This window comes from Myripristis murdjan, chromosome 16, assembly GCF_902150065.1.
Source record: "Myripristis murdjan chromosome 16, fMyrMur1.1, whole genome shotgun sequence".
NCBI classification, from domain to species: Eukaryota; Metazoa; Chordata; class Actinopteri; order Holocentriformes; family Holocentridae; genus Myripristis; species Myripristis murdjan.
Genome location: NC_043995.1, coordinates 22,802,037 through 22,827,428, shown reverse-complemented (window position 1 = coordinate 22,827,428; position 25,392 = coordinate 22,802,037). Strand labels below are relative to the sequence as shown.

The following is a 25,392-nucleotide window of genomic DNA, read 5'->3' as shown; positions in this document are numbered from 1 at the left end:
TATGTAGAAGCTCATCTATCAGTCGCCCTCCCCTGTGTGTATGCAGTAGCAGAGCCGGTTGGAGGTATCACTTCTCCACCTCCAGTGGGGACAGAAAAAATATTAACCAGCTGTTTTGTTCCAGCTATGTCTGGAATGTGTGTGTTTAAAGGCAACTGGTCTGCAAGGCACTGTTATTACCCTCAGGGCGTACTGATTATTTACTGCTGCCCCACAGTCAACCAGTCTCCAGTCAAGGAATATTACCCAGGGTGCATTCTTATTGTGTACTTTGAATAGCAATGCAATGATTAAGCTATCTTATAGCTGACTGACTTGTGTTTATGTTTCCCAACCTCCTAGCTTATAGGATTTGGCCTGAATCAACATCATGGGTCACAGAATATCCACTCCAAGGTCTCAGACTGGTATTAGAGCGTTTTGAATAAGCACTTAGCCGCCCATGTTAACTGCAGGTCTGTAAATACCCAAACAGCCTATACCATACCCAAATAGAATCTAAAGGGATTACATGTCTAGGAATGAATGGCATGTCGGTGAATGATGACTGCTTGCCCTACTCCCAAGAAACAGTACAGGACCACTGAAAAAATAAATTCATTGCATACACAAGTTGGGGGTGTAGGGGCGCATGTTAAAAATCCATACAGGGCAGGAAATTTGTCTGTTACTGGCTGGTGAAAAGCAAAATTCATCAGCCTCCTTCCTGGGTAGGCATAAACAGTATGATAGTGAGTACAGTAGTGAGAGATTTTTTGGGTCAACCTAAGACTGAATATGGCTACACCAGAAAATAATCAGCTACAGTCTGAAAAATCAGTTTTGGCATTTGCATTCCTGCGCTGCTTAAAGTTAAAGAATAACATGTAGGCTAAGTGAATAAAAAAGTAAGATGTCTAAATGATGCCTCACATCATTGTGGGACATCACATGCCCTTTCATTGACAGACATATGGAAATAGGTTAGTGTTGCTCTGATAATATGATTCGGATGACAAAAAGGCACTGGCCAATAAGGACTTACTGTATGCACTGGTGAATTTATAGTGACCAAATTGTGCTTTACTGCCTGTGGTATTTCTAAAATATACCTTTGCTGTAAAACCTTACAATAAACCTGTATGAAGATATGATTAACTTATACAGTAGATAATAGTGTAATACTAACTTTTGGGGGGGCGGTCATAAAATGAAAACCTGAAAACCTTAAAAAATATATATATATGAAAAAAAAAAAAAGGTCGGGCCCCAGTAGACATACGCGATTAGTCAAGCAGGTCTTTTCCCGGCAAGTGAATTGGGGGCAGAGAGAGAGAGAGAGAGAGAGAGAGAGAGAGAGAGAGAGAGAGAGAGAGAGAGAGAGAGAGAGAGAGAGAGAGAGAAGGGGTGTGTATCTTGGGGAGGAGGAGGGGGTCACCTTTTGTGCAAATATATCAACCAAGACTGCCACCAGCATCAGATTTCTCTGTGTGTGCGTGTGAGTGTGTGAGAGAGGGGGCACCACTGGTTTTGCAGGAGAGAGAAAGAGAGAGAGAGAGAGTGAGAGAGAGAGAGAGAGAGAGTGAGTAGAGGACAGAAAGCAGTGGACCACTGAAAGAAGACTTGAAGCTCCCAGTTTTACACACTCTACTCCTAAAACAGGCTGAAGAAGACTTTTTTGAAGTTGGAAAAGGAGCCATGGACGGGATAACGTTTGGACGCGCGTCGCTCTTGTGCACCTTGCTGCTGTGGGCTTTGCAAGGTACGTCGCTTTGATTCTTTGCGCCCGACTTCTTTCACTTTGTAGCGCACCGGCCGCAAAAGTAACTTTATCACGCTTTACCCATGCTGGGTGGTTTTACTTGGCTTCAGTCTATAAATTGCCCTTTTCACCGCTTGCCGGTCTTAGAAGTCCAGTGCTCGAGGATTAACCTGTCTGCACATGCCGCGGATAACTCATTTAACTGCGCTTTTTAGACGCTTTGCATTAATGTTTACTATTTATTGGCTGATGCTTAACTACCTGTTAGTGGCTACTTACGCAAGTCAGCGAAAATGCTGATCGCAGGTGGAAGGAGACACGCATTTCTTCCAAAACAACGGCACTTATTTGATGAAGAAACACGTTTCGGAAATTTATTGGCAAACACACCGGGTCTGTGCCGTGGCCATAAGGATGGGCAGAGCAGGTGTTATGTTATATAGTATTGGTGGGGTGTTTTTAAGGGTTAATCCTGCTTCTTTGTAGTTGTGCGGGAACCCTGTGCTCCGCACTTGAGTGCACTTCTGAGCACATAGGAGTCCTACTGCGGCACACCGCTACTTTCTCTAGATCTGCCAGACCAGCCAGAATACAAAATAAGATTTAAACCCGCCAGGAGAAGACCCAGATGGACAAACACACGCCTAGATGAATAGAAAGTACGGATTATATTTAGTAAAAGCTTCCAAAATTGCCAGTACACACCCAAATGATTATTTATTACAAATCCCAAGAGGAACAAGTGTAAGCTTTTATTTTGAAGGCAATACTGCCCATATTCCGGTCCTCATTCTGTCTATGTCTGGCTGCCTTGATGCAGCTGCCAGCGCTTTGATCTCTGATCTCTGAGACTTATGTCTCTTAGGCTGGCAGTGCGTCTTATCCTCAACACCCCTGGGTGCCACAGCCAGAGACAGAAACTGTTTTAAATGCAGATTTGACTCTGGAATCAATATACCTTTGACTTCACTTAAGTTTTGCTCCACCCTGACCAGCAACCACCATATGAGTCCTATAAAATTTAGTGTGTCTGTGGTGGTCAGCGGTGAGTTTATTAGTGACCTCATTCTACTTTATGTTCATTCATTCATTAATTCAGTCATTTATTTTATGTTCCCTATAATAGTCATGTACAGTGTATCTCTGGTACTCATTAGTGAGTTTAAAGTGACCCTCTCGAGCTTTATGATATTTCTTTATTCCTGTGGTGTCACTATATTATTCCTTTAGAATAATATCCCTCTAAAATTTATTATACGATTACATTTTTTATGAGAAATCCCTTGCTTATATTTGTTTTTGTGTGTGTGTGTGTGTGTGTGTGTGTGTGTGTGTGTGTGAGTTCTTTCCTGCCCATTTGTCTGTTTTAATCAAATTGGTGAAAATAATTTCATGAATATTTTGTGGGAATCATTTCTGTGCTCTTGCCTGTGTTGGCAGCCTGCAGTGGTTTGAAAATGGTTGTGCTGATGGGTGGGGCTGGTGGTGGGATGTGGGTGGGGTGTGGGCCGGGGGGACTCCCAGCTCGATTTTTCTCTTCCTCTATCTCTCTCTTACCCCGCTTACTGCATCATTCTGTCCTTCTTTCATCACTTTTTCAGCCCTTCATCATGTAACAATCTTTTTTTTTTCTCCTTATAAAAAACATATATTCCTCTATCTCAACCTCCTCCTTGAGTTCACCTGGTTTAGGGTTTCTCCTCTTGCTACATCCCACTCTCCCCATTCTCCTCCCCCTTCCTTACAACCTCCTCGCTCTTCTTACACCACTCAGATCTCCTCTTACACTTTTTTTTTTTTTTTTTACATCAATTCCTCCCTGCTACATGCCTCCCTTCCTCCCTCCCTTCTCCAGACCTCACCTGGTCTTGGAGACAGTTGTTGTGATCTGCTGTCTCTCTGCTGGGCCAGCAAAGCTTTTCATGGGGCCTTTTAACAGGTGCCCACTAGAAAGTACCCTGTAATTGGAGGACACAGTGTACAGCACACATCCCTCCATACAGATGTGGTGCATTGATTTAAAGGCTGGTCCGTCTCGCTCTCATACTCCTCTCTAATGAGTTCTACTAAAGACTGAATAGCACTGAGGGAAAGAGAGTAACCTTTTCATTTTGATGTGGTGCACTTTTGAATACGACTCTCTCTCTTTCTAACCTGGTCCAGTCTAATAATAGCAGTGCTCTGTTGGTCTCAGTGGGCCTCTGTCACACAGACCCACATTCTCACAATGACGGGGTACACACTTTAAGCTGACAGCTATGTCATGGTTCACTAAATAGAACCACGGGACATGCACAAAACCCGGATGTGTGTGCACGCTTGTGTTTTAGTGTATTTGTCTTTTTGCATATATGCATTGCTTTGTGTGTGTCGGCACTTATGCATTTACATAGTTGCATAGGTGGGACACACACAGATATATGGTGCATGGCAACCCGTGGTGCCTCAGGGTGCTCGGGATGCCTGTGTAGGAGGCGCTGCTGACCCTTTGACCGGCTCAACCCTGCAGGTTGGTAAATGGCTCCTCTTCCGCACTCTTAACATGCCAGCGTCTTTTCCACCGCTACACAAGTTTCAACAACGGACACACACTGGAATACAACTTCATTTTAGGTACCTGAAGTGTTTTTGAGCAGAGTCTGTCAGGAATTGGAAACACTATTTCTGAAGCTAATGGATTGCACCCCTTTCGCTTTGGTAGGATAGGTATGCCGAGAGTGTGCTTCTGTTTTGCCGTTTGAAATGGTGTGTTGTGTGTTATTTCCAGTGTGCATCCAACCAGTGTTCCTGGGGGGATTTTAGTGAAGCAGTGAGATCACATTCCAGCTAGTACTATCTGAGTGTTGCCCTGACTGTGGAGGTGTGTGAAGTTTGAGAGGGGCGAGTTAAAAAGTAAAGTTGAAGGGACTCCAGAGTAGTCAGAAGAAGGTGTAAAGAATCGCTGTGACAAGCGTCAGCTGAGTTCAAGGTGCTTCCCTTTAACACGGAGCGTCAGCCTCTTTGTCTATCGCGGCCTTAATTCCCACAGTCATTTCCTCACTTTTAATTTCTGTGCCCCCTGCCAGCGCAGCATCAAAAGTGCACCCCCTGCAGCCATGTGTAATTATTATGGTATTAGGCTGAAAAAGAGCCATTTAGCCAGGAGGAGATAAAATCCAGGGGGTCTTCTTCCTCGAGTGTCCTGGAGAACAAGGTTCTAGACTTGCTTTTACACGTGCACACCCCCATACACACTTAGACACATTTGCATATTCTGAATCCATATTTGTGAACATTTTTCAACAGGTATTTACAGACAAATAAACACACAGCCACACAAACTTCATTCGGAAATACATGCATAAGCACGATTCACATACGCACAAATGTGCTTACACCCACACAAGCAGAGCCCCTAACCACAGGGTTCTGGCGTTGAGCAACAATAGAAATCTCAGCTAACATAACTGTGAGTGACAGATTGATATGGGCTGTTTTAGGAGAGCAAGTCTGTGTTTGCCCCCTTGTCATTTAGCCCTCTGGGGGAGTGGGGCTAGGAGAGGTGTGGCCATAATTATTGAGGTGATCCTTGCCTTTCTGTGTGTGTGTGTGTGTGTGTGTGTGTGTGTGACAGTGACGGAGCACAACACCAAGACGGAATGAGTGGCATTCCTCGTGGACACGTTGGAGCTCGCTCAACAGTGCATGTTTGTGTGTGTGTTTAAGTGCGTCTGTGTTTGTGTCATCACAGTGCTTCGACATTCATTGAAAAGGGCTGCCATTCTCCCTTTTCAAACCCCCTCTGACCACAAGTTGGTAATCTACAAACAAGCTTCCACATTTCACCACTGAGAGGATGAGTTATCTGCGCTCGTCTGCAGTACACACAACCCAGGGTGCATTCATGTGGCTTGGCTGTGTTTCGCTCACCTGAACTTTCAAAGAAAGCAGTTAAACATTGGTTAATTCATATAAAAAGCACGTTCCAACAAATAAGTTCAACCTGACTCATGTTAGGAAGTCCATGTATTAATCATTGAGCTCTGGGAGGGGGATTTCAGCTTGTAAACCTTTTGATGCCCACTGGTGTTCCTTACTTTTATTATGTGCGGTGAATTACACATGAAACTCAATTAGGGGCATTTGACAGCATACCGGTGTGAGGTTGGAAAGTAAGCTGGCACGGTAGGTTGCAGGCGCGTGCTTAATCCCGGTTTGAAGTCAGCTACCCAGAATGATGTGGTTCACGGAGGAGACTGGGAAAATTTACCCACTGCTTTTTTCATCCTCCTATCCCCAAAAGGTCTTCAAAAGAGCAGCTAAAGCTGTGATTACCGGGTACGTGTGCACACACATAAACACGTACACACACATGCACACACTTGCACAGACACACAGGCTCTCACTAACATTCTAACACACACACACACACACACACACACACACTGCAGGTAGTCATACATAAACAAAAGGTGTATTACCCCAGATTAGCTTTGTCTGCGTTCCCATCTCTGATCCTGTTTGTCTCCGTCTCTCTCTTTTGCCCCCCCTCCCCCATCTGTCTCCTCCACCCACCCCTATTCTTTTTGTCTTTCACAATAACAGCCCAGAGTCGGTCACTGACGTCCAATTGTGTGCATGTGTGTGTGTGTTTTCTGTGATTTACCGTGTTGTCTTTTCCTGTGTCAACCACTGTGCCTTTGTGCGTGGCCCACAGTTAATGACCCCACCTTGTGTCAGGAAGAGAGCCCGCTGTGTGTCAAAGCGCGAGGGCTCGGCTGTTTGGTTTAAAGTCCGTCCCCGGAGTCGTTCCACAGCAGATTTATGGCCACTATTGATGATTTTAAAATAAGGATGACCGTTCCTCCACTCCCCCCCGGGGCCTCGCTCACAGTTTCTCTCTTTACAAAGCAAACATTCCAGCACGGCGTCCGTGTCTGTCGCTGTCTATCTCGATCCCCGCCTCTGTGTTCGAATCCCAAGTTTACTGCGTGCCCAAGCAGTTTCAACACATTCTTATATTCCCAAAGCAAGGCTAGCAGCAAAACTCACTACCTTACCGATGTTTTTCACTTTAAATTACAGTTATAGTTCGGTTTAAAAAAAAAAAAAAGACCAAACAAACAAGGAAACATGTCCATTCAAATTGTAAATGGTAATTATGTGAACGTGTAGGAACATAGTAATTAACTCTTTTAACTCCTATCGCTCCCCTTCCTGGAGGATCATGAGAGGGGAGAGAGAGAAGGGGAAAAGAAAGCTTTTTTCCTGTCCCTTTGATTCTGGTAGAAGGCTGTTGCTTTGAGGCCGCCTTGTCTTGTTATTAGCACAGGGAGGGATGGAACGAAGGAAGCACGGATGGAGAAAGAAAGAGAGCGATGGGCGGAGGAAGAGATCAAGGGAGGGGATGAAAGGTGATTGCGGCTGACTATTTTGCTGCCACCATGTAGCCTTGTTTCTCTCGTCTCAAGGGAGGAAGATGATGGTGATGATGAGCGGGGGAGTGGGAGCTTATGGGTAGTTTCAAGTGCGGCCTTGAAAGGAGGGCTCTGTGTCTATGCGCTCGCCTGTGTCCTTGTCTGCGCGTCTGTGTATGAGTCGGGCGGGGGGGGGATTCTCGGTTGGAGGAAAATTGAAAATTCAAAAAGCTCTTTGGGGAGACGAGGTTAAGTGCTGCCAATCCATTTAGCGGGAGAGTGCTGTGGCAAGATGTAGCTTAAGAGCCTCTGTTTCACAGTCTGCATGGAGTGGTAGGAATAGACAATGCAGGTTCGGCCTCAGTTCTTTTAGAGCTCCACTACGCGCCAATCTGTGTCATCAGGAAATAATTGTTGGCGTGTTTCGTCTCTGGTTTATTCCCGAAAATGGCTTTCACAATACCCCTCTTTCTTGTTTCGTGTCCATTTGTTTTGATCAATCAAACGGACAAAGTGAGAGCGGGAGCGATGAAACGAACAAAAACGACGGAGGCAGATGCGGGCAGCAGTGGAGAACAGACAGCCGGAGCGCGTCAGGATCGAGGAATACCAATTAGGAACGGGGAATGTCATGGAAAATCCTGGATCGGTGGCCAAGGGGATCATTTTCTTGGCAGTGAGGGAGAAATCCTAACCCCTGCGCCCCTCCAACCCTAAAACCTCCGTCTGTCTGTCTCTGCGACTGTTGGCTGGTGGAGGGTCCTCTGGGAGCCCCGCAAGCTGTTGCTTCTCAGACGTCAACAGTTGCCTCAACAGCAGTTGTTGAACGCAGCTCTCCAAGAAGCCCAATCTCCTCCCTTGCACTCACACGCACACACACACACACAGACACACACACACACACTCGGGCTCAATTACAACCTCATGTCCTTCCACACCACTGATTTGGCCTGGTGTGGGGGAAGCAGAGGGCAAAATGGTATGTTGGGCGCACTCAACGCACCCCCGAATTAGGTTGTTTGTCCCTGCACTGATTTACTAGTTGTTAAGCATTCCAGAAAACTTGAGGTATGAAGAATGTCACAGTGCTATGTAATGTACTGAACTCTCCATGTGCTCCCTTCTTACAGTTTACTTTCACTTTAAGCTGGGTAAATATGAAAACAGCATTTTAGTGTTCCATGCACATTATAGCAAACTAGCACTTTTCAAAGCCGGCTGTCCGCACCGAAACACACAGAAATGCTTAAAGTTCCTTGTCAAGCCCATGCACATGGCATATGCATGCTCGATACCAAACTGTGGCCTAAGTCATCTGGCAATGAGCACAATGCCAGACTGGTGTTTTCACATTTGCACACCTTGGAGAGCTTTTTCTAAAATCCGTTTTTGTGAGTGGAAAAATTGCTTTAGTGCGGACACTTAAGGCCCGTTTCCACCGCCGGAACTTCGGGGTAATTTTACGGGGCCGGGGCCGTTGTCGTGTGTCTCCACCGCCGGAACCACCCTGATGGAGAGAGTTCAGGAACCTTTACAGGGGCTAAAAACAGGCCCTGCCTCGGGGTAGGGACTCTGAGTGGCCCCGAAAAACTCCTGGGTGGGGCTTGGGGTTTACTTGGTGCTGATTGGATTTACTCACGGCGCAATGTGGCGTCAACAGAAAGCAACAAAATAGCCGGACGGTAGCTTTAGCTTTAGCTAACGTTAGGCGTCCCTAGCAACACGGCCAACACTACCAAGCTAACGCTAACGTGCTAGTTAACGCTAGATAACGCTAACAACACAATTTTTAGTTGGCATTTTAGGCACGCTTAGCTAGACGCTTTTTTAACAACACGCATTTTGATGCCCCGGTCATGGTCGCGCAACCGCCGGGTAACTTTACAGGAACCTTCCTCCTGCTCGGCCCTCTCAGTGGAGACACGGCAGGTGAGAGGGCCGAGCGAGAGGACGTTCCTGTAGTAGCTCCTGCCCCCCAAATACTACCAGGAACATTTTGGTGGAAACAGGCCTTTAGTGTGTTCAATAATATCCAGTTTAGCGTAAACATGGCCTCAGATTTATGTTTGGTATACTGAACACATCCCCAATTTAGGTTGTTTGTCCCTTCAGTTAGTTAATCGTTGTTTGGGATTGGTGCTGTGCAACATACTGAGCTCTCCCCTGATGCGACAGTTACAGTAAGTTACAGTTTAAAAGTTTTAATGACTGTGAACAGCCTTTCGAACGCACCCCTGACCCGGCAAGCCTCGCCTACCACGGTTTTTGGTCTCGCAAATGCGGCGGCGGAGCCTCAAGAAATTCTTGACCTCCCTTATCGCCAGCGCATGACGATAATAAGGAGGAGATGGGGGTGACTTGCAGTTCACTAGGCCACAAAACACTTGCGCATGTTTATTTGTGTATGCATGTGTGTGTGTGTGTGTGAGCAGATTTACCCACACCGCTCCCACAAAGGAGTGACCGAAGCCACGGTGATTACTTTTCTCTCTCGTAAGCCACTTTTTCATGTCCAATCTCTCTTTTCCATCTGTCACAGAGCATTCCTGCGCCGCCTGTCTGTCCCTGTGTTTTAATCTAGTTAATGGTTAAGCAGCAGCAGTTAACCTCTTCAGTGAGGCTGGTCGCTGTTTGACAAAGAGAACTTATTGCTTTTTTTTTTTTTTTTTTTTTGTGAGAGCGGAGAGCACTCTGTGTGTGTGAACATTAATTCTCCACACTGGCGAGGAAGAGGAGGGGAAGGGTGGTTGTTGGTGTGTTTGTGTGGCATATTGGATGGGGGTGGGTTCACGCAGTGTGTTTGTACACCTTTCAGCTTGTGAGGGCGCGTTTAGTTTCAGTGTGTGTGTGTGTGTCTGCATGTCTTGGTGCTCATGTGTGTTTATGTGTTTTCATGTGTGTCAGCCATGACTTCATGTCTGAATGTGTGAGAAAAAGGGGCTCCCCGAGTTACCTGAGAGTTTTGCTTGTGTAGCATCACCAAGCGGATCAAATGTCGATATACAGGGCTTGCCGGTCAGGTGCCTGGCCTTAGGATACAGCTCGTCTTTGTTTTACCGAGGTGTCGCTTACCCGTGCCCCTCTGAAACAAGGACCACAGCGCCGAAGTTCCCTTTTCTCTCGCCCAGCTCTGCCTGTGTGAACTTGACTTTGTAAGAGAAGAGCGGCGGGGTAAAGTTACCGTGCCAAGACTGTTAATATTCTCCTCGAAGTCACGTCGTGTTCCTTACCTCAGCGTGTCTCTCCTTATCCCCATCACTTCCCTCTTGTTATTTTTTACTTCTGCCTGAATTCCTGTATTGGTCTCTTTATCACGTCCGAGTTTCCTCCTTACTGTTGTAAATCATCGCTTTTATCTCTGATTTCTCCCTGTCTCTTTATCCCTCTCTCTCTCTCACTCATCACCGACGTTCTCTTCCTCTAACCTTGTCTCATCCTCCATCCGTCATCTGTCTCTCCTGCTCGAGACAGAGAGAAGATGCGTGCATCCTCCGGACCATGTGTTGTCTAATAATCATCACAATGGCTGCAACAGAAGGAGGCAGAGTAAAGAGGGGGGGGTCTCAGATCTCAGGGGGGGGGCATAGCCGACTTAATTATTATTATTATTTTTTGACACTCCAGCTAATGACAGTAATCAAGCCAGAGGGGGTGTGACACATAGCAAATCCCCACTGATAAAAATATGAAAATATTGTTATGTGGAGAAAAGCCTCGAGCGTCTTGTTACAGATGCATTTTGACTGTTAGCAGATGTGTATTCAATTTTTAGGCCGATTTCCCGTCGTTATTAAGCAGGTACAAGTCCATCAGCCCACTTCATGTCTGTATTCCAGTAATAATACGGAGACTCAAGTTTCATGGCTTTGTTTGATTCGATCCAGCAGGAAAAAGTACAAGCTTGCCCCCGGTCTGTATGAATATTTAATCCCAAATCAATAGTGCCCAATTGGGTTATGACTCCATCAGGCTAAATGATTCCTAATTACGCGTCCTAGTGATCTGCAGCACAACAAATATGATGGATGGTAATTGTGAGGATAATGTTTGACTTATAGAGGACCTAACTGATTTAGACTCTTGTTATTAAGAGCTAAAGCCATTACAACTCCTGCTTTTTTTGTTTTGTTTTGTTTTTTTTTGCCACAAGAGCATCTTGCATTCTCCCTGAGACAGAAACTCAAAGGCTCAGTTCAGTTTGTACTAAAAGTCAGCCGTTAATTCCTGCTGCAAGGTCACCAGGAAGAAATGCATTTAACATTTGTTGCGGAAGGAGTGACTGTGAGTTAAAGTGGTCATTTGGTCGTGTCAGGCTACCTAATGGGGTGTTGTGAGAGGCACAGGGGTCCAGGACAGGCAAGGTTAGGCTGAAACAGCTTGGATGGCCCCCTTTGATCCCATATACCCCACACACGTCATGCACACACACACACACACACACACACACACACACACACACACACACACACACACACACACGAACACATGTTAGTGGGGTCTCCCTGTGGAGAATGATGAAAGACAGGCAGACTCTCCGTATCAATTAACAGTTAGCGAGTGTGTGTTGTCTGTCTCTGTGTGCGTGTGTGTGCGTGTGCGCGCGCCTGACTGTGCATAAAAAGCAGTGTGTTAGGGTGGAGCTGGTTAATGATGGGAGCAGAGAGGACACATGTTCAGTAATAAGGCCTGACAAAGGAGGACAGGCGGAGGGAGGGAAGGGAAGGGAAGGGGGGGAGGATGATGGGTCACTGAGGATGCTGCTGCTTTTCATTGTCCTGCTTCTCTACTGATTAAGCAACACAGCAATCTGTCCTGTGTGACTCTCTGTGTGTGTGAGAGAGACAAATGGTGAAAGGTAATTTAACGAAGCAATATTCTGGACAGTGTGTGTCATCATACTGAGAGCGTGATTTGTAGAGATTTCCCTTGAGTGCGGGAGACAGTCGGAGAAATGACTGTACTCCATTCAAAGCGCCTCAATCCATACGCTCTCCAGCCGTGGTGCTCCTCACTGCAGCACTTTTTTAATGTATTTTTTAGTGAGCGCTGCCACACACACACACACTCTCTCTCTCTCTCTTTCTCTCTGTGTCTACCTGAACAGGGCTACATTGTTAAGACATTCCTGTAGGCTGTTGGAATGCAGGTATTAATGCAGGGCTGATTACACACACAACAGAGAGAGGGGTGTGTGGGTCTGTGTGTGTGGGGGGGGGCACAGAGAGAGGGAGAGAGAGAGAGGAATGGAGAGGAGGGGAGGTGTAGAGTGAAAGGAGTGGAGGAGGGAGCCACACTGAGGCACAGAGAAGGGAGAGCCTGACAAACCGAGAGACTTGTTGTTGTTTAAACTCGATGTGTGTTTGAGTGTGTGTGGGTGTTTTTAATAGTGTGTGTGGCGTGACTGTGTGTCTGGAATGCATTGCCCATTATCTAAGTTAATGTTGCACTGTGTGTGTGTGTATGTGTGTGTGTGTTTGTGTGTGTGTGTGTGTGGTCATTGGGAGAGGGTTAGCACTAGGTGTGGGACCGGGCTCTGCTGTGTGTGTGGGCTTTCGTCAGTTGTAGCAGTCGGGGCCGTAAGGAGCATGTGAACATGACTGCAAGCCCAACCTGAACTGGAATCCGGATTTCACCAGGGTTATAAATAGGCGTGTGTGTGTGTCCTGGAGTCCTCGCCCAGATCAATGGCAGTACTAGCCCGTGATGGGGCGGCAGTGGACAAAACAGGGTGAGGGCCCTCTGATCTGTTAAAGCAGCTTCACTGTTTCCACTCATCTAGTATTTTCTTTCTTTTTTCTCTTTCATTATTGCTCTCAGCTGATGTGTTTGACCCAAAACAGGAAAGTCAGTTTTGATTTCCCCTTATGTTCATTTATAAATACCTTTACCTCTCTTAAATTTTCTCTGGCTGCTGTCGTTTCTCTCTTTGTGCTCCTCATTCGGATGTTTTAGCTCTTGCTGCATTGTGTCATATTGTGCTGCCGTGGTTTCAACTCCTGGTTGCCTCCGGCCCAGCTGGTGGTGTATGATCCAGCCTGTCGGAGTCAAAGCCTGCTCTCCTTGGCAAGCACAGCATCATCTAGGAAGGTGGAGCTGGCCAAAAATCTACCATCTATAGCCCCTCACCCACATGCAAACCCCATCTTGCACCCCCCAGCTCACCCCATCTGTTTGTATGTGTGTGTGTGTGTGTGTGTGTGTGTGTGTGTGTATGTATGCATGGCGCTGGTTTAGGGGCAGTTGGTGTAACGGTTCAAGGGAAAATCAAAGCCATGCATACCATCGGCATGACAGGGCAAACTGAGCCCAGGCCAAGCTCTGTGTGCAACACTAACCCCTATCTAATGCTAAGTCCATTCATAAGTCAGTGAGAGGACGCTCTGGCTATGTGGGCCTTATGGCCACGTTGGTAGCAGCCAAACAATGGCTCACTTTTCTTCCTGCGGCTGCCCACCTGTTCACTGCTGCCTCGCTTTCTGTTGAACTCTGCGAGAACAAGACCTCCTGTCCTTCATCGCAACACCTCCTCCTCGCTCTCTGCATTGCCTCATCATTTTGCCAAGTGGTGCCATTATTTTCCCTCTGCATTTGCCTCTTCTGTTTTTTTTTTCTTTCTTTCTATCTTTCTTTCCTTCTTTGACATTGGAAAGGCTTTCTCTCTCACTTGTGTGAGAGTGCCACATGCCTCTCGCCTGGTGGGGATGAGGATGTTGAGGAGAGGGCCAGTTCTTTGGTCCAGACATTTCCCCGAGAGGCTCTTGGCAGTCCCTTGACAAGCCACCAATTGAAAAGAGGGTGATGGAGCTCCAGTGCAGGACTGTGCATAGGACTCTAGCTACACACAGGTATCTGGCTCACCTTGATCTAGCGGGGTGGGCTGGTTCAGACGGTGTATCACTTGTTTGTGGAGTGCTCTAGGCTGGTCGGGATGTTCAGACTAGTTTTAGGGGGCTAGTTCAGGGCCTGGGGGTGACCTCGTCTTCCAGTTTGTGTCTCTGGTTAGGGCTGTCACGCTGAAGGAATTTCCCCTGTGGTGAGCGAGGGTGGCTCAACAATGTGCTATACGGTCCTATGCAGTATTAGCGCCATTATTTATTAGTGTTTATTTTGCAAATTACTTAATATATCATGATGTTAGTGCTATTAAGTAAGCTTAATCATTAGGATAGGTGGCGGAGAGAGAGAGAGACAGCAGTGGTGGAGGCAGAGCGAGCTAGAGAGTGAAAGAAGATGGGGATCAGCGGCCTCGAGAACAAAACACTGAATCAGAGAAATAAAATGTTATTATCTGATTGTACAAAGAAGGCATGTTGGTAGATGCCAACACCGTCTGCACCTCTCTCTCTCTCTCTCTCTCTCTCCCTCCCTCCTCATACTTTGTTTCTTTGCCCTTGCATGTCTTCTCTGCAGCCTGCACTGAGAGTCAGTTTCTTGCTTCCAGGGTTTTTTTTTTTTTTCCTCTTTTGCTCCACTCTTGCTTCAGCCGCAGCTACTCTCTGCTTGTTTTGTACCACCACTTGTGCTCTCGCTGTTTGCTCTCTTGTTATCGCTTTCACTGTTTCTCTCCATTTTCTGCTATTTCTCCTTCCATTTTCTTATACCTTATCTCGACTCTGTGTGTGTGTGTGTCCCTCTCTCTCTTTGCCTGTTTCTCTTTGTTTTTCTCCCTTCTGTTCCCACTCTACTACTGTGGTCAGGCCCCACCACTGGATTATCAGTCAGTTGACTTGCAGAGGGCAGCCAAAGCCTCCAGTACAAACATGAGACAATATCCAAGTGACTGGCTTGCTGGCCGGCTCTGGAGCGTGGAAACAAGCCTCCATATCAGCCTGAGCCAGCCTCGGCCCCCAGCTCTGCCCATAAACCATGTGAGCCAGTGACACTGACAGGCTGAAGAGTGGCTTCAACGGTAGCTCCGATTTTGTTTGCAGCAGCTGGCTGATGTGGTGCGGCGAGATCCAAAATGCAGTGAATTATCAGATAAATACAGGAGCTGCTATCAGCAATTTCACATGTGAGTGGGTAGAGAGTTAACTTGTTGAATTCTGAAGTCTTTCAGAAATCATTTAAGGTGACGCCAGTAAACTGTGCCCCTCTCAGATCTAATTTCTTCTTATTTTGGCTGGAGAGAGTGGAGGTGATGAAAGAAGTCTTTTAGGAGCAGGTTTAGTCATCACTGAGTTCAGCTCTCTTTCTTGTGGGACTGCTCGCTCTGCGCTGCCTAGGAGAAAGTTTTGTTTTTCATTTTTTAACAATACCCAACATAATAATTGTAACAATAATAATTTGGGCAAATAGTGAAAACATAGGTAGCTATCAATAAAAGAAGATTGGCTCTTCCTCTCTAGGGCCGCAACAAATTATAATTTTCATTTCAATTAATCTGTTGAATAATTTCACAAGTTAGCAATAGCTAAATGAAATTGAGAAAACCGACAACATCCTAGCATTGGGGAAGCTGTAACCTGCAAATGTTTGGTATTTACTTGATAAGTGACTAAAATAATTAATCAAATATATATAAGAAAAAAAAAAAACTAACCCTAATTGATTAATTGAGTAATTGTTTTAGCACCATCCCTTTCTGTTGCAGCCCCACTTTTTGATGGAGGTGACTTATAAATCTTGCCTAATGCAGCTTTAATGTCACAGCTCCCATATGTGGCGACTTTGCGTCTCTCCTGATGGCCATCTGGCATCTTTAAACAATTGATATGCAAAATGTTTGTACTGAAAGCTGCCAGTTGGTGTGTTTTATGACAGTAGAGGGTGATGAGTATCTGAGCCCGGGTGCTCCAAATGTATATAAAATCTTTAATCTGGAACACATTGTCACAAATCTACCGGGTCTTTCGAACCCATCTGCCACACTTTATGCACGGTTGTAAACTAAGCCGGAGAGTTACCTCGAAGAAGCACATGTGTCTCCCTTCCTCGCCTGCCACCTCCGCCTGTGGCTCACATCTCATTAGGGCGATGCATTTTGCAAGGCTGATTTCTTTGCCCCGCAGCTACCTTTCTGCTCCTCTTGAATGTAAGGCTGCAGTCATGGAAAATTCTGGAGAGAGACGACAGATGATTGGCATGTTCCACGTCTCCTGTCCATCAACGTGGATTACTTCACTTCCCCATTCTTCAGCACTCAGCTCTTCGCTCTTTCTCACCTCTTCCCCGAATCTGACAGCTGCCCCCCTCCTCTCCTCCTACAGCCCCTACTCCCCTCATTCTCTATTGTCCCGTACCTGTATGGACAAGCATTTGCCTGCCCCTGTAACTCGTCTCCAACACACACTCATCCTTCCCGCAGTAAATGTCGAAAATTCACCCCAGGGCCCCCAGCCCAGACAGAGAATGTGTGCCTAACTCTCTGAGCATGCTATCACAAACGCACACTGTTCTGCAGTGACATTTACTGGCATAAAGACTCAGAGTCCGTTCTTTGTGCAGCTCTCATATCGATGACTCATGTCCCAGTAATGGAAAAATGTATGGAAATGTAAATCGATCAGCATACTTGCCGTGTAAATCTTATTTTTTTTCCTCATAGAGGTATCTTTTATGAATTTGGACACATTTTGTTTTAAATAATAGATGAATGATGCTGATGGGAGGCCTGGCTATGCAAGGTGTCCGCCCTTGAGGTCGTCTAATTGAAACAAGTTGAAAAGTACCATGTCTGGTTTCATCTGACTCATTCTCTGCCTCCTCCCCTCCTCCCGCGTCTCACTCTGTCCCCTTCACTTCCATATGGAAAGAAGCCACAGGCTGACAGCAATAAATAAGCTCAGAGATGTTCAGGGATATCTGGCAAACATCTCATTTTACAGCTCTTTTTCATTTCCAACCTTTCATTTTCATTAACCTTATTTGCAGCCACTCTGGCTAATTTCTGGTGAAGTGCTTTACATTTTGTTTTTCGCTTTATTTCATGTCTTAAAAAAGGAAAAAAAAAAAAAAAAACTGGCTGAGAATGTGAAGACCGCTGCAAGGCATTTTTCTCTTTCATCTTTATCTTGCTCACACTGGTCGTCAGCACACTACTCTCCATCTCTCCCTCCCCTCCCCTTTCCTTACCTCCCTGCCTTTCCCAATTCTCCTCCTCCTCCCCCTCCCCTCTCCCTGTCCATCTATCCATCCTTCCTCCCCTTCGTTTCCTCCCTCAAGTGCTCAAACTTTGCTGTATCTTTGCCAAATGTTTGGAGGGTGAGGATTAGTAGGAGGAGGAGATGGTGCCAGGGTAGTGATGCTGATAGTTGAGCTTCAGCGCCCTGCACCTTCTAGAAACTCCCTCACACACACTCTCACACATACTCACACACACATGCATGCAATGTAGCACCGCTCCATATAAAGTTATGCTTAGACCGACCGGTACGTGCAACACCTGGGTGTTGACACTTAATAAACACCTGAGGACAAGATTCATCGCCGTGAACAATGTTTTCCTATAATACCCTCCAACATGTGAATGCATGCACAGAATCAGTCTAGTGTGGCATGTTGCACAGGTTTCATTTACACCGTAAGGCTCAGGGCAGAGTATTAAGAGCCTCACATACAACATGCATCATGATGGTACATGGGTCACAACACAATTTGTAGTAAATACACTTCAGTACGATACTGAATTAACTGAAAATGTAGACAAAGTAAAAATGTAAGCACCAGCTAACTACCCCACAAACTTAATTTAGAATCTTGGAGTTTCTTACACACTAACCGCATGCAAATAAATAAATAAATCTGTAAAAAGGTTCAAAACTTAAAAAACTTGTTGATAATTGAATTGTAATGAAATTAAAGTATTCCTCCTCATTCTGTTGAGGACCCTGTGGAGGTCCCTCAAGGACCCCTAGGGGTCCCTGGACCCCACTTTGGAAACCACTGCTTTAGGATGTTATCACTTATGGAACGTAATATATATTACCCACATAGACACCCACAGATTTAATCTGGTACCCATATATCATGCTGCCCTTTAGCCCTTTCTCCTTGTTCATCATTGTGCTTTCTGAAGCTCTCTCTCTTTCTCTCTCTCCCTCACACACACACACATGCACGCACACACACACACACACACACACTCCCCTCTCTCCGTCCACTGCGAGCTTGCCATGATCCTGTTAATTGAAAGAGAGGAACAAACACATTAAAGTCAAACCACTCTCCCTCTGCCTCTGATTCCTCTCCCTGCCTCCCCGTCTCCTGTCTCCTTTTTGTTTCTGTCTCTCTCTTCATACTGTCTGCCTCTGTGGTATGCAGTAGCTGTGATTAAAGTGATACCAGGGCACTTTGACACACTTCTTTTTCATGCTTCTTTTTTCCCCCCTTTGATCTTGCTATGCTGGCGATTAGCATTGCATCCTTGTGCCAGTTCTGCTTGTTCACTTTATGCACTTTTTTTTACCCCTCTCTCTTTCTTCTTCTCGATGTCCGTCACACTTGTAATCTGTGCCTGTCAATCAGCGCCTGACTTCTTTCTTTCTTTCTTTCTTCCTTCCTTCTCATCTTTATCTGTCTTGTTCTGCCTCTATGAACAATTTATTGTTCTTCCTCAGACAGTATCATGACTCGGCATGTGTTTGTCTGTTTGCATAAGAATGGGGGGCATATCAGCGCTGCTTTTAATCAAAGAGTCTGAGCTGTGTGGACATATTTTATGGGGAAATGGAGGCAGGAGGGAGTCTGTCTGTTTGTGTTTTTGTCTGAGTGGTAGTTTAACCCAATATATATTTAACTGGACAGCACAAATTTCAAAACAAATGGTCCACTTCTGCTGTCAGCTTGAACTCTGTGAACCAGTTTCTTTGACTCCCCGTCTGAAGGACAGGTCTTCTTTTGTTAACGCTCCACTCCGGCCTTGTTAACTAGACGTGCCCTTGGCTCTCACTGGCCTGTACCTTACATAGGAGGCAGTTGCACATAATGAAGATGCAGCACTATTGATGAAATGCCAGTGGGACAAACTGACCTCACAGAAGTGTGTTTTATTCAAATTAGAATGAGGTTGTATGTGTGTGTGTAGGTGGTTTAGGGCATGCATAAGGAAGCAGGCTGTAACCCGGACTGATCTGATGTGAGATCACATGGGAAGACAGCACATTTTGTCAGTAGTGTGTGAGTTTGTGTGCATACATCTTGACGGAGAACAGTTGAAACAATTGATGGTGTTTTTTCTCTTTTGTGTGTTTCCTGAAAAACGGGAAATAGCCATTGTGTTTTGTTTTTGTTTTTTTCAAGTCACAGGAAGCTTTGGCACTAACCTAGCTTTGATGCCCACTGACTGGAAGAGAGAGAGAGAGCGAGAGAGAGACTGGCAGAGAGAAAGAGAGTTCAGGGTTTTTGCAAATACTCATAAAACATTAAAACTGAACAGGCTCGCCAACATATTGTTTTTTCCATGCTTTGGGCTGGCAGCTGTTGGCACTGTAGGTTTTTTTAAGCATCTCATTTTATAAGGACTCAAAACTGAGACTAAACACCAACGTTAGAAATGGAAGTTATCAGTAATTCACCTAAAGACTGTGCTGAACCCTTTCTGTGACTGCAATCTACTTTCCATAATTACACGAGGAAGTTGTTCTGCAAAGGATAAATGAAGCGTTTAGGTCAATAGGTGCTTACGTCTGCTTTGTTTTCCCTCCGTATCAGTGGCAAAGGAATTTGGGCTGCAGTCCGGCTGAAGTGGGTTTGTTTGAACGTGTCCACACGTCACAGACAAATTGGACACAATTAACAAATAAAGAAATGGTCTTTTTTCTCAGTAGGATGAATAAAACACAAACAGTTGTTGATATGGGTCAAAATATCCTTGGGAAGGTCACCTATAGTTTAGGCTATGTGCGGGAAACACTGGCTGCTGTGCACGGCCTTCATTCATATTTGTACGACTGACCTTTTCCCCTTTCCTTCCTCCACCCTCTTCCCCTCTTTGCCCATTCCTCTTTCACCCTTTCTGTGTCCATGACAGCCCCCGACTGTTTTTGTTTTTCGCGACTGCTGAACTTTTCCGTCTCCACTGAGCACACCTGATTTATCCTGCACCCCCCCCCACCCATGCAGGCGTCCCCTCCTCCGTCACTGTGTCTATCTTCTATCTCCTGGAGGCGCAGGGCTGTGCAGGTTGAGACGTGTGTTGTATTGTCTCTCTCAGGTTTCACGCATTCCAGGTATTATCAGCAGCTCCGCTTAGCTTCACTGATAGCCATCTAGACGGTCAATCACCGGCAGACAATGACAGATGATGCCCTCTGTGCCCAGCCCGATGTCCACGGGTGAGCGGCCTGTGCCAGGCAGGCCGGTCACTCAAGTTTAATTGGACCAAATTTAGTCTTGCACGGCAGTCCGATGGTTATCATAGCAATCGACTTTGTTCTCTTGTATAATTATATTGTCTCCTTTGCATTGCAGAGACATCAGACAGGCGGCGCTGGAATCAGTCAGAAGTGGGGCTGAATGTTTTAATCATTGTTTCATTTCCCTTGTTACTTGGTCTGTTATCTCCTATTTCTTTACTAATCACATCTTCAACCAAGCTATGAATAATTTCAGGACGGCTTAATGAATGTGAAATTTTTACCGGGTAGAAAATTACAATTTTATGAAGGTTGGAATAATGCACCTTCTCAAAGTCTCTGGTGAGCCTTGATCTGAAAATGAATATGGCATTCTTGGTGTCAGTGTCTGAAAAATGACAAATTTGTGAGGTGTGGTTCATGAAAAAGAGGAGCTTAAAATTGAGATTATTCACGGCAGACGTTTCTCCCCATTTTTCCTGTCTTTCTCATTTTCAAGCTCTCTCTTCTCGCTCATTTCGCCAGGTGTCTCGTGGACATTATTCTCTTTGTATGAATCCAAAAGTGGCCCTCTCTCAGTTCTCTGTTGATTTCTGTATGCGTGTGTGGGTCCGTGTGTTTCTGTTTATGCTGATGTGTGTCTATGCACCTATAATCCAGCCTGTCCCCTGTAGGCTCAATGTCAGCACTCTGACTTTGATGTCATGCCACAATTTATTCCTCGGTCTCTGTGGACTCCCCTGCTGTCCACATAATGCCAGGCAATCAATAATAATGTGACCCGCCTCCCCCTGCCTGCCTACTGTTTTAGTTATCCGCCCCCTGGCCCACACCGGTCCAATCTGCGACCTCTGCCGACCCCCAGGAGCACCCCTACCTCTGTCTTGTCTTGTGCCCCCCTTTACACTTTTCCCAATATTTTTTCTATCCAGCGATGATAATAACCTCTCTGTCTGTTGCTGTGGTAACATACACCCCCCGCCTAAAACAAATACACACAAACCACCACTCCTATTGTTAAAAAAATGACCTCTGACTGTTCCCTATGGAAACAGAAGGAAACAGGGAGGGAAGAGGAGAAAGAGGGGGTTAGAAGGACAGGAGGAGGAGAGAGAGAGAATGGGAGTGTCAGGTCAGCTTTTTTTGTTAATGAATATGTTTAGTGGACCCAACCCCCCAAACCTCTAAACCCACAAACCCCCTCCCAAAAAAAACCCTTTTGCTGCCTACTCACCCTCCCCTGCCTGCCAGCGGTATAGAGGTATAGAAAATGGGAGAGGACAGGTGTGCCATTATGTAGCAGATTAGCATGGAATGCTGTGAGGTTAACTCAGTGGGGAGTTGGCCAACTGTGTGTGTGTGTGTGTGTGTGTGTGTGTGTGTGGTTGCAGGCATGAGTGTGAGCTCATATTCCTGTGAGGTTTACTTTATAATGTGTGTATGCATATTACGTGGCCTGCATACCAGCGTTGCTATGTGTGCATACTCTGTCCATATGTTGAATGATATTTGAAATATGCCTACTGTGTGTGTGCAAAAGTGTACGTTTGTGAGTGTGTGCATGTGTACAGTTTGTGTGTGCATGCTTGTGTGTGTGTGTGTGTGTGTGTGTGTGTCTGTGTGTGAGTGTGTGTGTGCATGCCACAGCTTTCTTCCATCTCCTTGCCCTTCCCATGTATGGGCGTGAGTGGCCCCCTCGCTATCTATTCGTCTTCGGCTTATCTGCCCGTCTTGAAACATCGTTGCAGAAATAGAAACTAGTTTGTGGGAATCCTTTTTCATGCATGCGTAAGAAGTACGACTTGTACGCAACAAAATACCACGAGACACAAACAATAACACAGGGTGACACAAGCAATCATTCAGGCTCCTTTAAACCAGCGGTGTGAGGACCTCCAAGGTCCTTAAGAGGTTTCCATAGATCCTCAGCAGAATGAGGAATAGTTTATTATCACTGTAATTTAATTAACTACAAGGTGTTCTAGTACAAAGAAATGCATGAGTGATTATGTTAACCTTGTAAAGCCTGAACTATGAAAGAATTGGCAGAAAATTCCAGTTTTTTTAAATTGAACCCTTTATTTAGTCCTATAACAAAATATATGAAAAAAAAAATCAAAAAATATTTTATTACACAACCTTTCTGTTGTATGATATATGATATGTACTTGAAGTGCCAATGGTATGGTCCAGGGTGAACAAGGGAAGTGTTCAAAGGTATACAACAGTATTTTGATCAAGTATTGATTAAACTGAAAACGAAAAATGGACTTGAAAATGTGTATCATATATGATACAAATGGCTTTATAGGGTTAAGGGTTCAGTTACACCAGTTTAAATCTATTTGTCAGTGTTTAAGCATGACATCTTTAATATTTAATGCAAACCAAAATCTGTGGTGATTATGTCAGTGGATTGCATATCAGGGTTCCTGGTGGAAAATCGCTTCAGATACGGGTCTGCAGTTTAATGAAAGTCAACCGGGTCCAGAGCATCAAGATGCTTGAAAATCCCTGCTTTGAAGTGGATATCATAATTTTTTTTCTTTACTTCTTTTTTTTCTATTTTTAATGAGTTATACATATGGGGTTGGCATGTGTTTCTGTGAGGGAGACGCAGAGGAAGGAAGATACATAAGACAGTCGTCTGCATACAAATGAGCGCGCAGCCTCGTGCAACTGTAAATATAGCTGAATTTCGGTGTGTGTGTGTGCATATTTGTGTGTGAATATGGTGTTTTCCCACCACAGCTTTGCGGTGTAGCAGATAGTTGTTAGTGGGTATTTCCAACCCGCAGCCTCTCAGCCAGTCTAACCCCAGCCAGTCAGTCAGACAGCCATGAGGTCCCACTCCACTCTAATTAAACTCACTGTGGTTCCATCGCCAACCAGAAAGACACAGCCTCAATGCCAGACTCCATGTCAACTCTGCCAAGACCTGCATACGTGTGTGTGAGAGTGGGAGAGAGAGAGGGAGAGTGAGGAAGAGCTCTTACCCAAATATATTTACCTCTCATTTTATTCTGTCAAGGCATCGTATGGGAGAATCTGACACGGCAGGGAAAATATAAAAAAAAAAAAAAAAAAGAGGGAGTGAAGACAAAGAGGGATTGGAGGGGGATATGCAGCAGAGAGTGGTAGACGGTGGATTCAAAATGGGTGCATAAGCGAGGGAGTGAGGGGTTTTTCAGGATTTACACAGCGAGAGGAAGAAAGGGAAGATTGTAGGAGAATAATAATTAACATTGAATTATTATATCTCCAAGGGATCAGGGGGGATTAATGGGGGCTTTGGCTTGGAATCTGCACTTTTCACTCTATTTAAGCATGGCAGTCTGGCTCCTGCATGCAAACCCGTGTGTGTGTGTGCATATACATACAGTATGTGTGTGTGTGTGTGTGTGTGTGTGTGTGTGTGTGTGTGCGGGCGTCTGCATGTGCCTTGCTGTACTCCAGAAGGCCCATGTGCCAGTGCCAGTTTGTGTGCGTGTGTCACTGTGTATTTCCATGCATGTGTGTGTGTGTGCGACCACGTCTGCCAGCCAGCGATTGTGTGTGTATCGATGTGTGACTTTGTACCCCCCACTTACTGAAGTTCATCCAAGCATTATAAGTTAATCCGCCATAATAGGCAAAAAGACAGAAAGTGAGGGAGAGTGGGAGGTAGGTAGGGGAGGAGAAGCCGGGGAGGCATCAAAAGGTAGTGACAGAGAATGTGTGTGTGTGTGTGTGTGTGTGTGCGTGCACTGTGTGTGTGAGTCATGCCAGGCAGGGGAGTATGGATTTAGGGCTAGACGGCTTATGTCCTGTTTTGGGACGGCGAGTGTTGATAGCCCAGCCAGGCCGACAGCTAGCTCACATTGTTTAGATATAATCACGCTTTTAGTCGACTGCTATCATGGCTATAAATCTACCCAAATAAGATAAAAAAAATAAGCTGATTTAAGAGCCAGGTGTTCAAACATGTTTTGTTTTTTTTTTGGAGGATGATTCATTGACGATGTATGCAGAGGTGAGAGAGATAAGCTGAAATATAGTCGATAGTTAATTAACACAGAACGAGCAAAAACACAGCGTTGAAGGTGTGATTTTTGTCGAGGCCGTGCTTTGCGGCGTAAAAAGTCGCACATTCCTGGTGAGCTCGGAATGAGGCCTTCTTTTAGTGTTTCCCGTATCTCGACTGTTTCCACTGTCAACACTATATAAGACTGTTTGTCTAAGGGGGTGGAAGGAGTGAGAGAGGGAGGGAAAGAGTTATGTAGGCGGAGGGAGGAGGGGCAGGGGGACAGAGGGCAGGTGCAGGGGTAATTCTGTGATGGCGGATGAGTGGAGGTGGGCTTCACCGGGTCCGTCTGGAAGCAGTGACCCGTGCTCCCCCCCACCCCATCTCTTGAAGTGTGGTCCCGTTTATGTTATGTCTTTGCCAAGGCCTTGCCTTGAATTCAGCTGAGATTTGCTTGCTCCTCTCAACATGTACTCACATACACTTTTCCAGCATCCATTTCCCCCCTTTCCTTCTTTTTTTTTCTGCTTTTGTTTTTTCTTTTTTTTTTTCCTACTCTATCTCTCTGCCACTTTGTTTAACCCTTCCTCTCTATCCTGCTATCTGCCTCTCACACGCGGGCTTTACCGCCTTGCTGAGCATGAAGGCTGGTTAGGAAAAAAGAAAAAACAAAAAAAAAAAAAAAAGAGGGATTGATGGATAAGAAAACAGCACGGGGATAAAGAGGAAAGAAAGGAGGAATGAATCAAGGCGTACTCCAGTGGCCTGTTATCTCATTACAGCGGTACCGGCTTGTCACGCTCGGCTGACCGGCCCCCTAAGGAGCGCCCTCGCCCTCTTCTAAGACCCCCTTTATTCAGCCGGTGCTCTCGTATTTCAGTTCGGGCACAAAGCAGGGCGATCCCCCTTTGGTTCCCGAGCTGTCCGCACCAGATTTGTATTTCGCAGCCCGGCCAG

The 25,392-nt window shown here is 45.7% G+C and overlaps 1 protein-coding gene across 2 annotated transcripts in view; it reads left to right on the top strand.

Moving 5' to 3' along the window:
- The first annotated feature begins 1,406 nt into the window (after positions 1-1,406).
- The window catches only part of bcam (basal cell adhesion molecule (Lutheran blood group)), a 62,509-nt gene continuing 38,523 nt past the window's right edge, over positions 1,407-25,392 (top strand). For both annotated transcript variants that reach the window (XM_030072763.1, XM_030072762.1), the window contains exon 1: positions 1,407-1,741. In XM_030072763.1, coding sequence (XP_029928623.1) covers positions 1,678-1,741 — 64 coding nt within the window. In that variant the 5' untranslated portion in view covers positions 1,407-1,677. The remainder of the gene's footprint in view (positions 1,742-25,392) is intronic.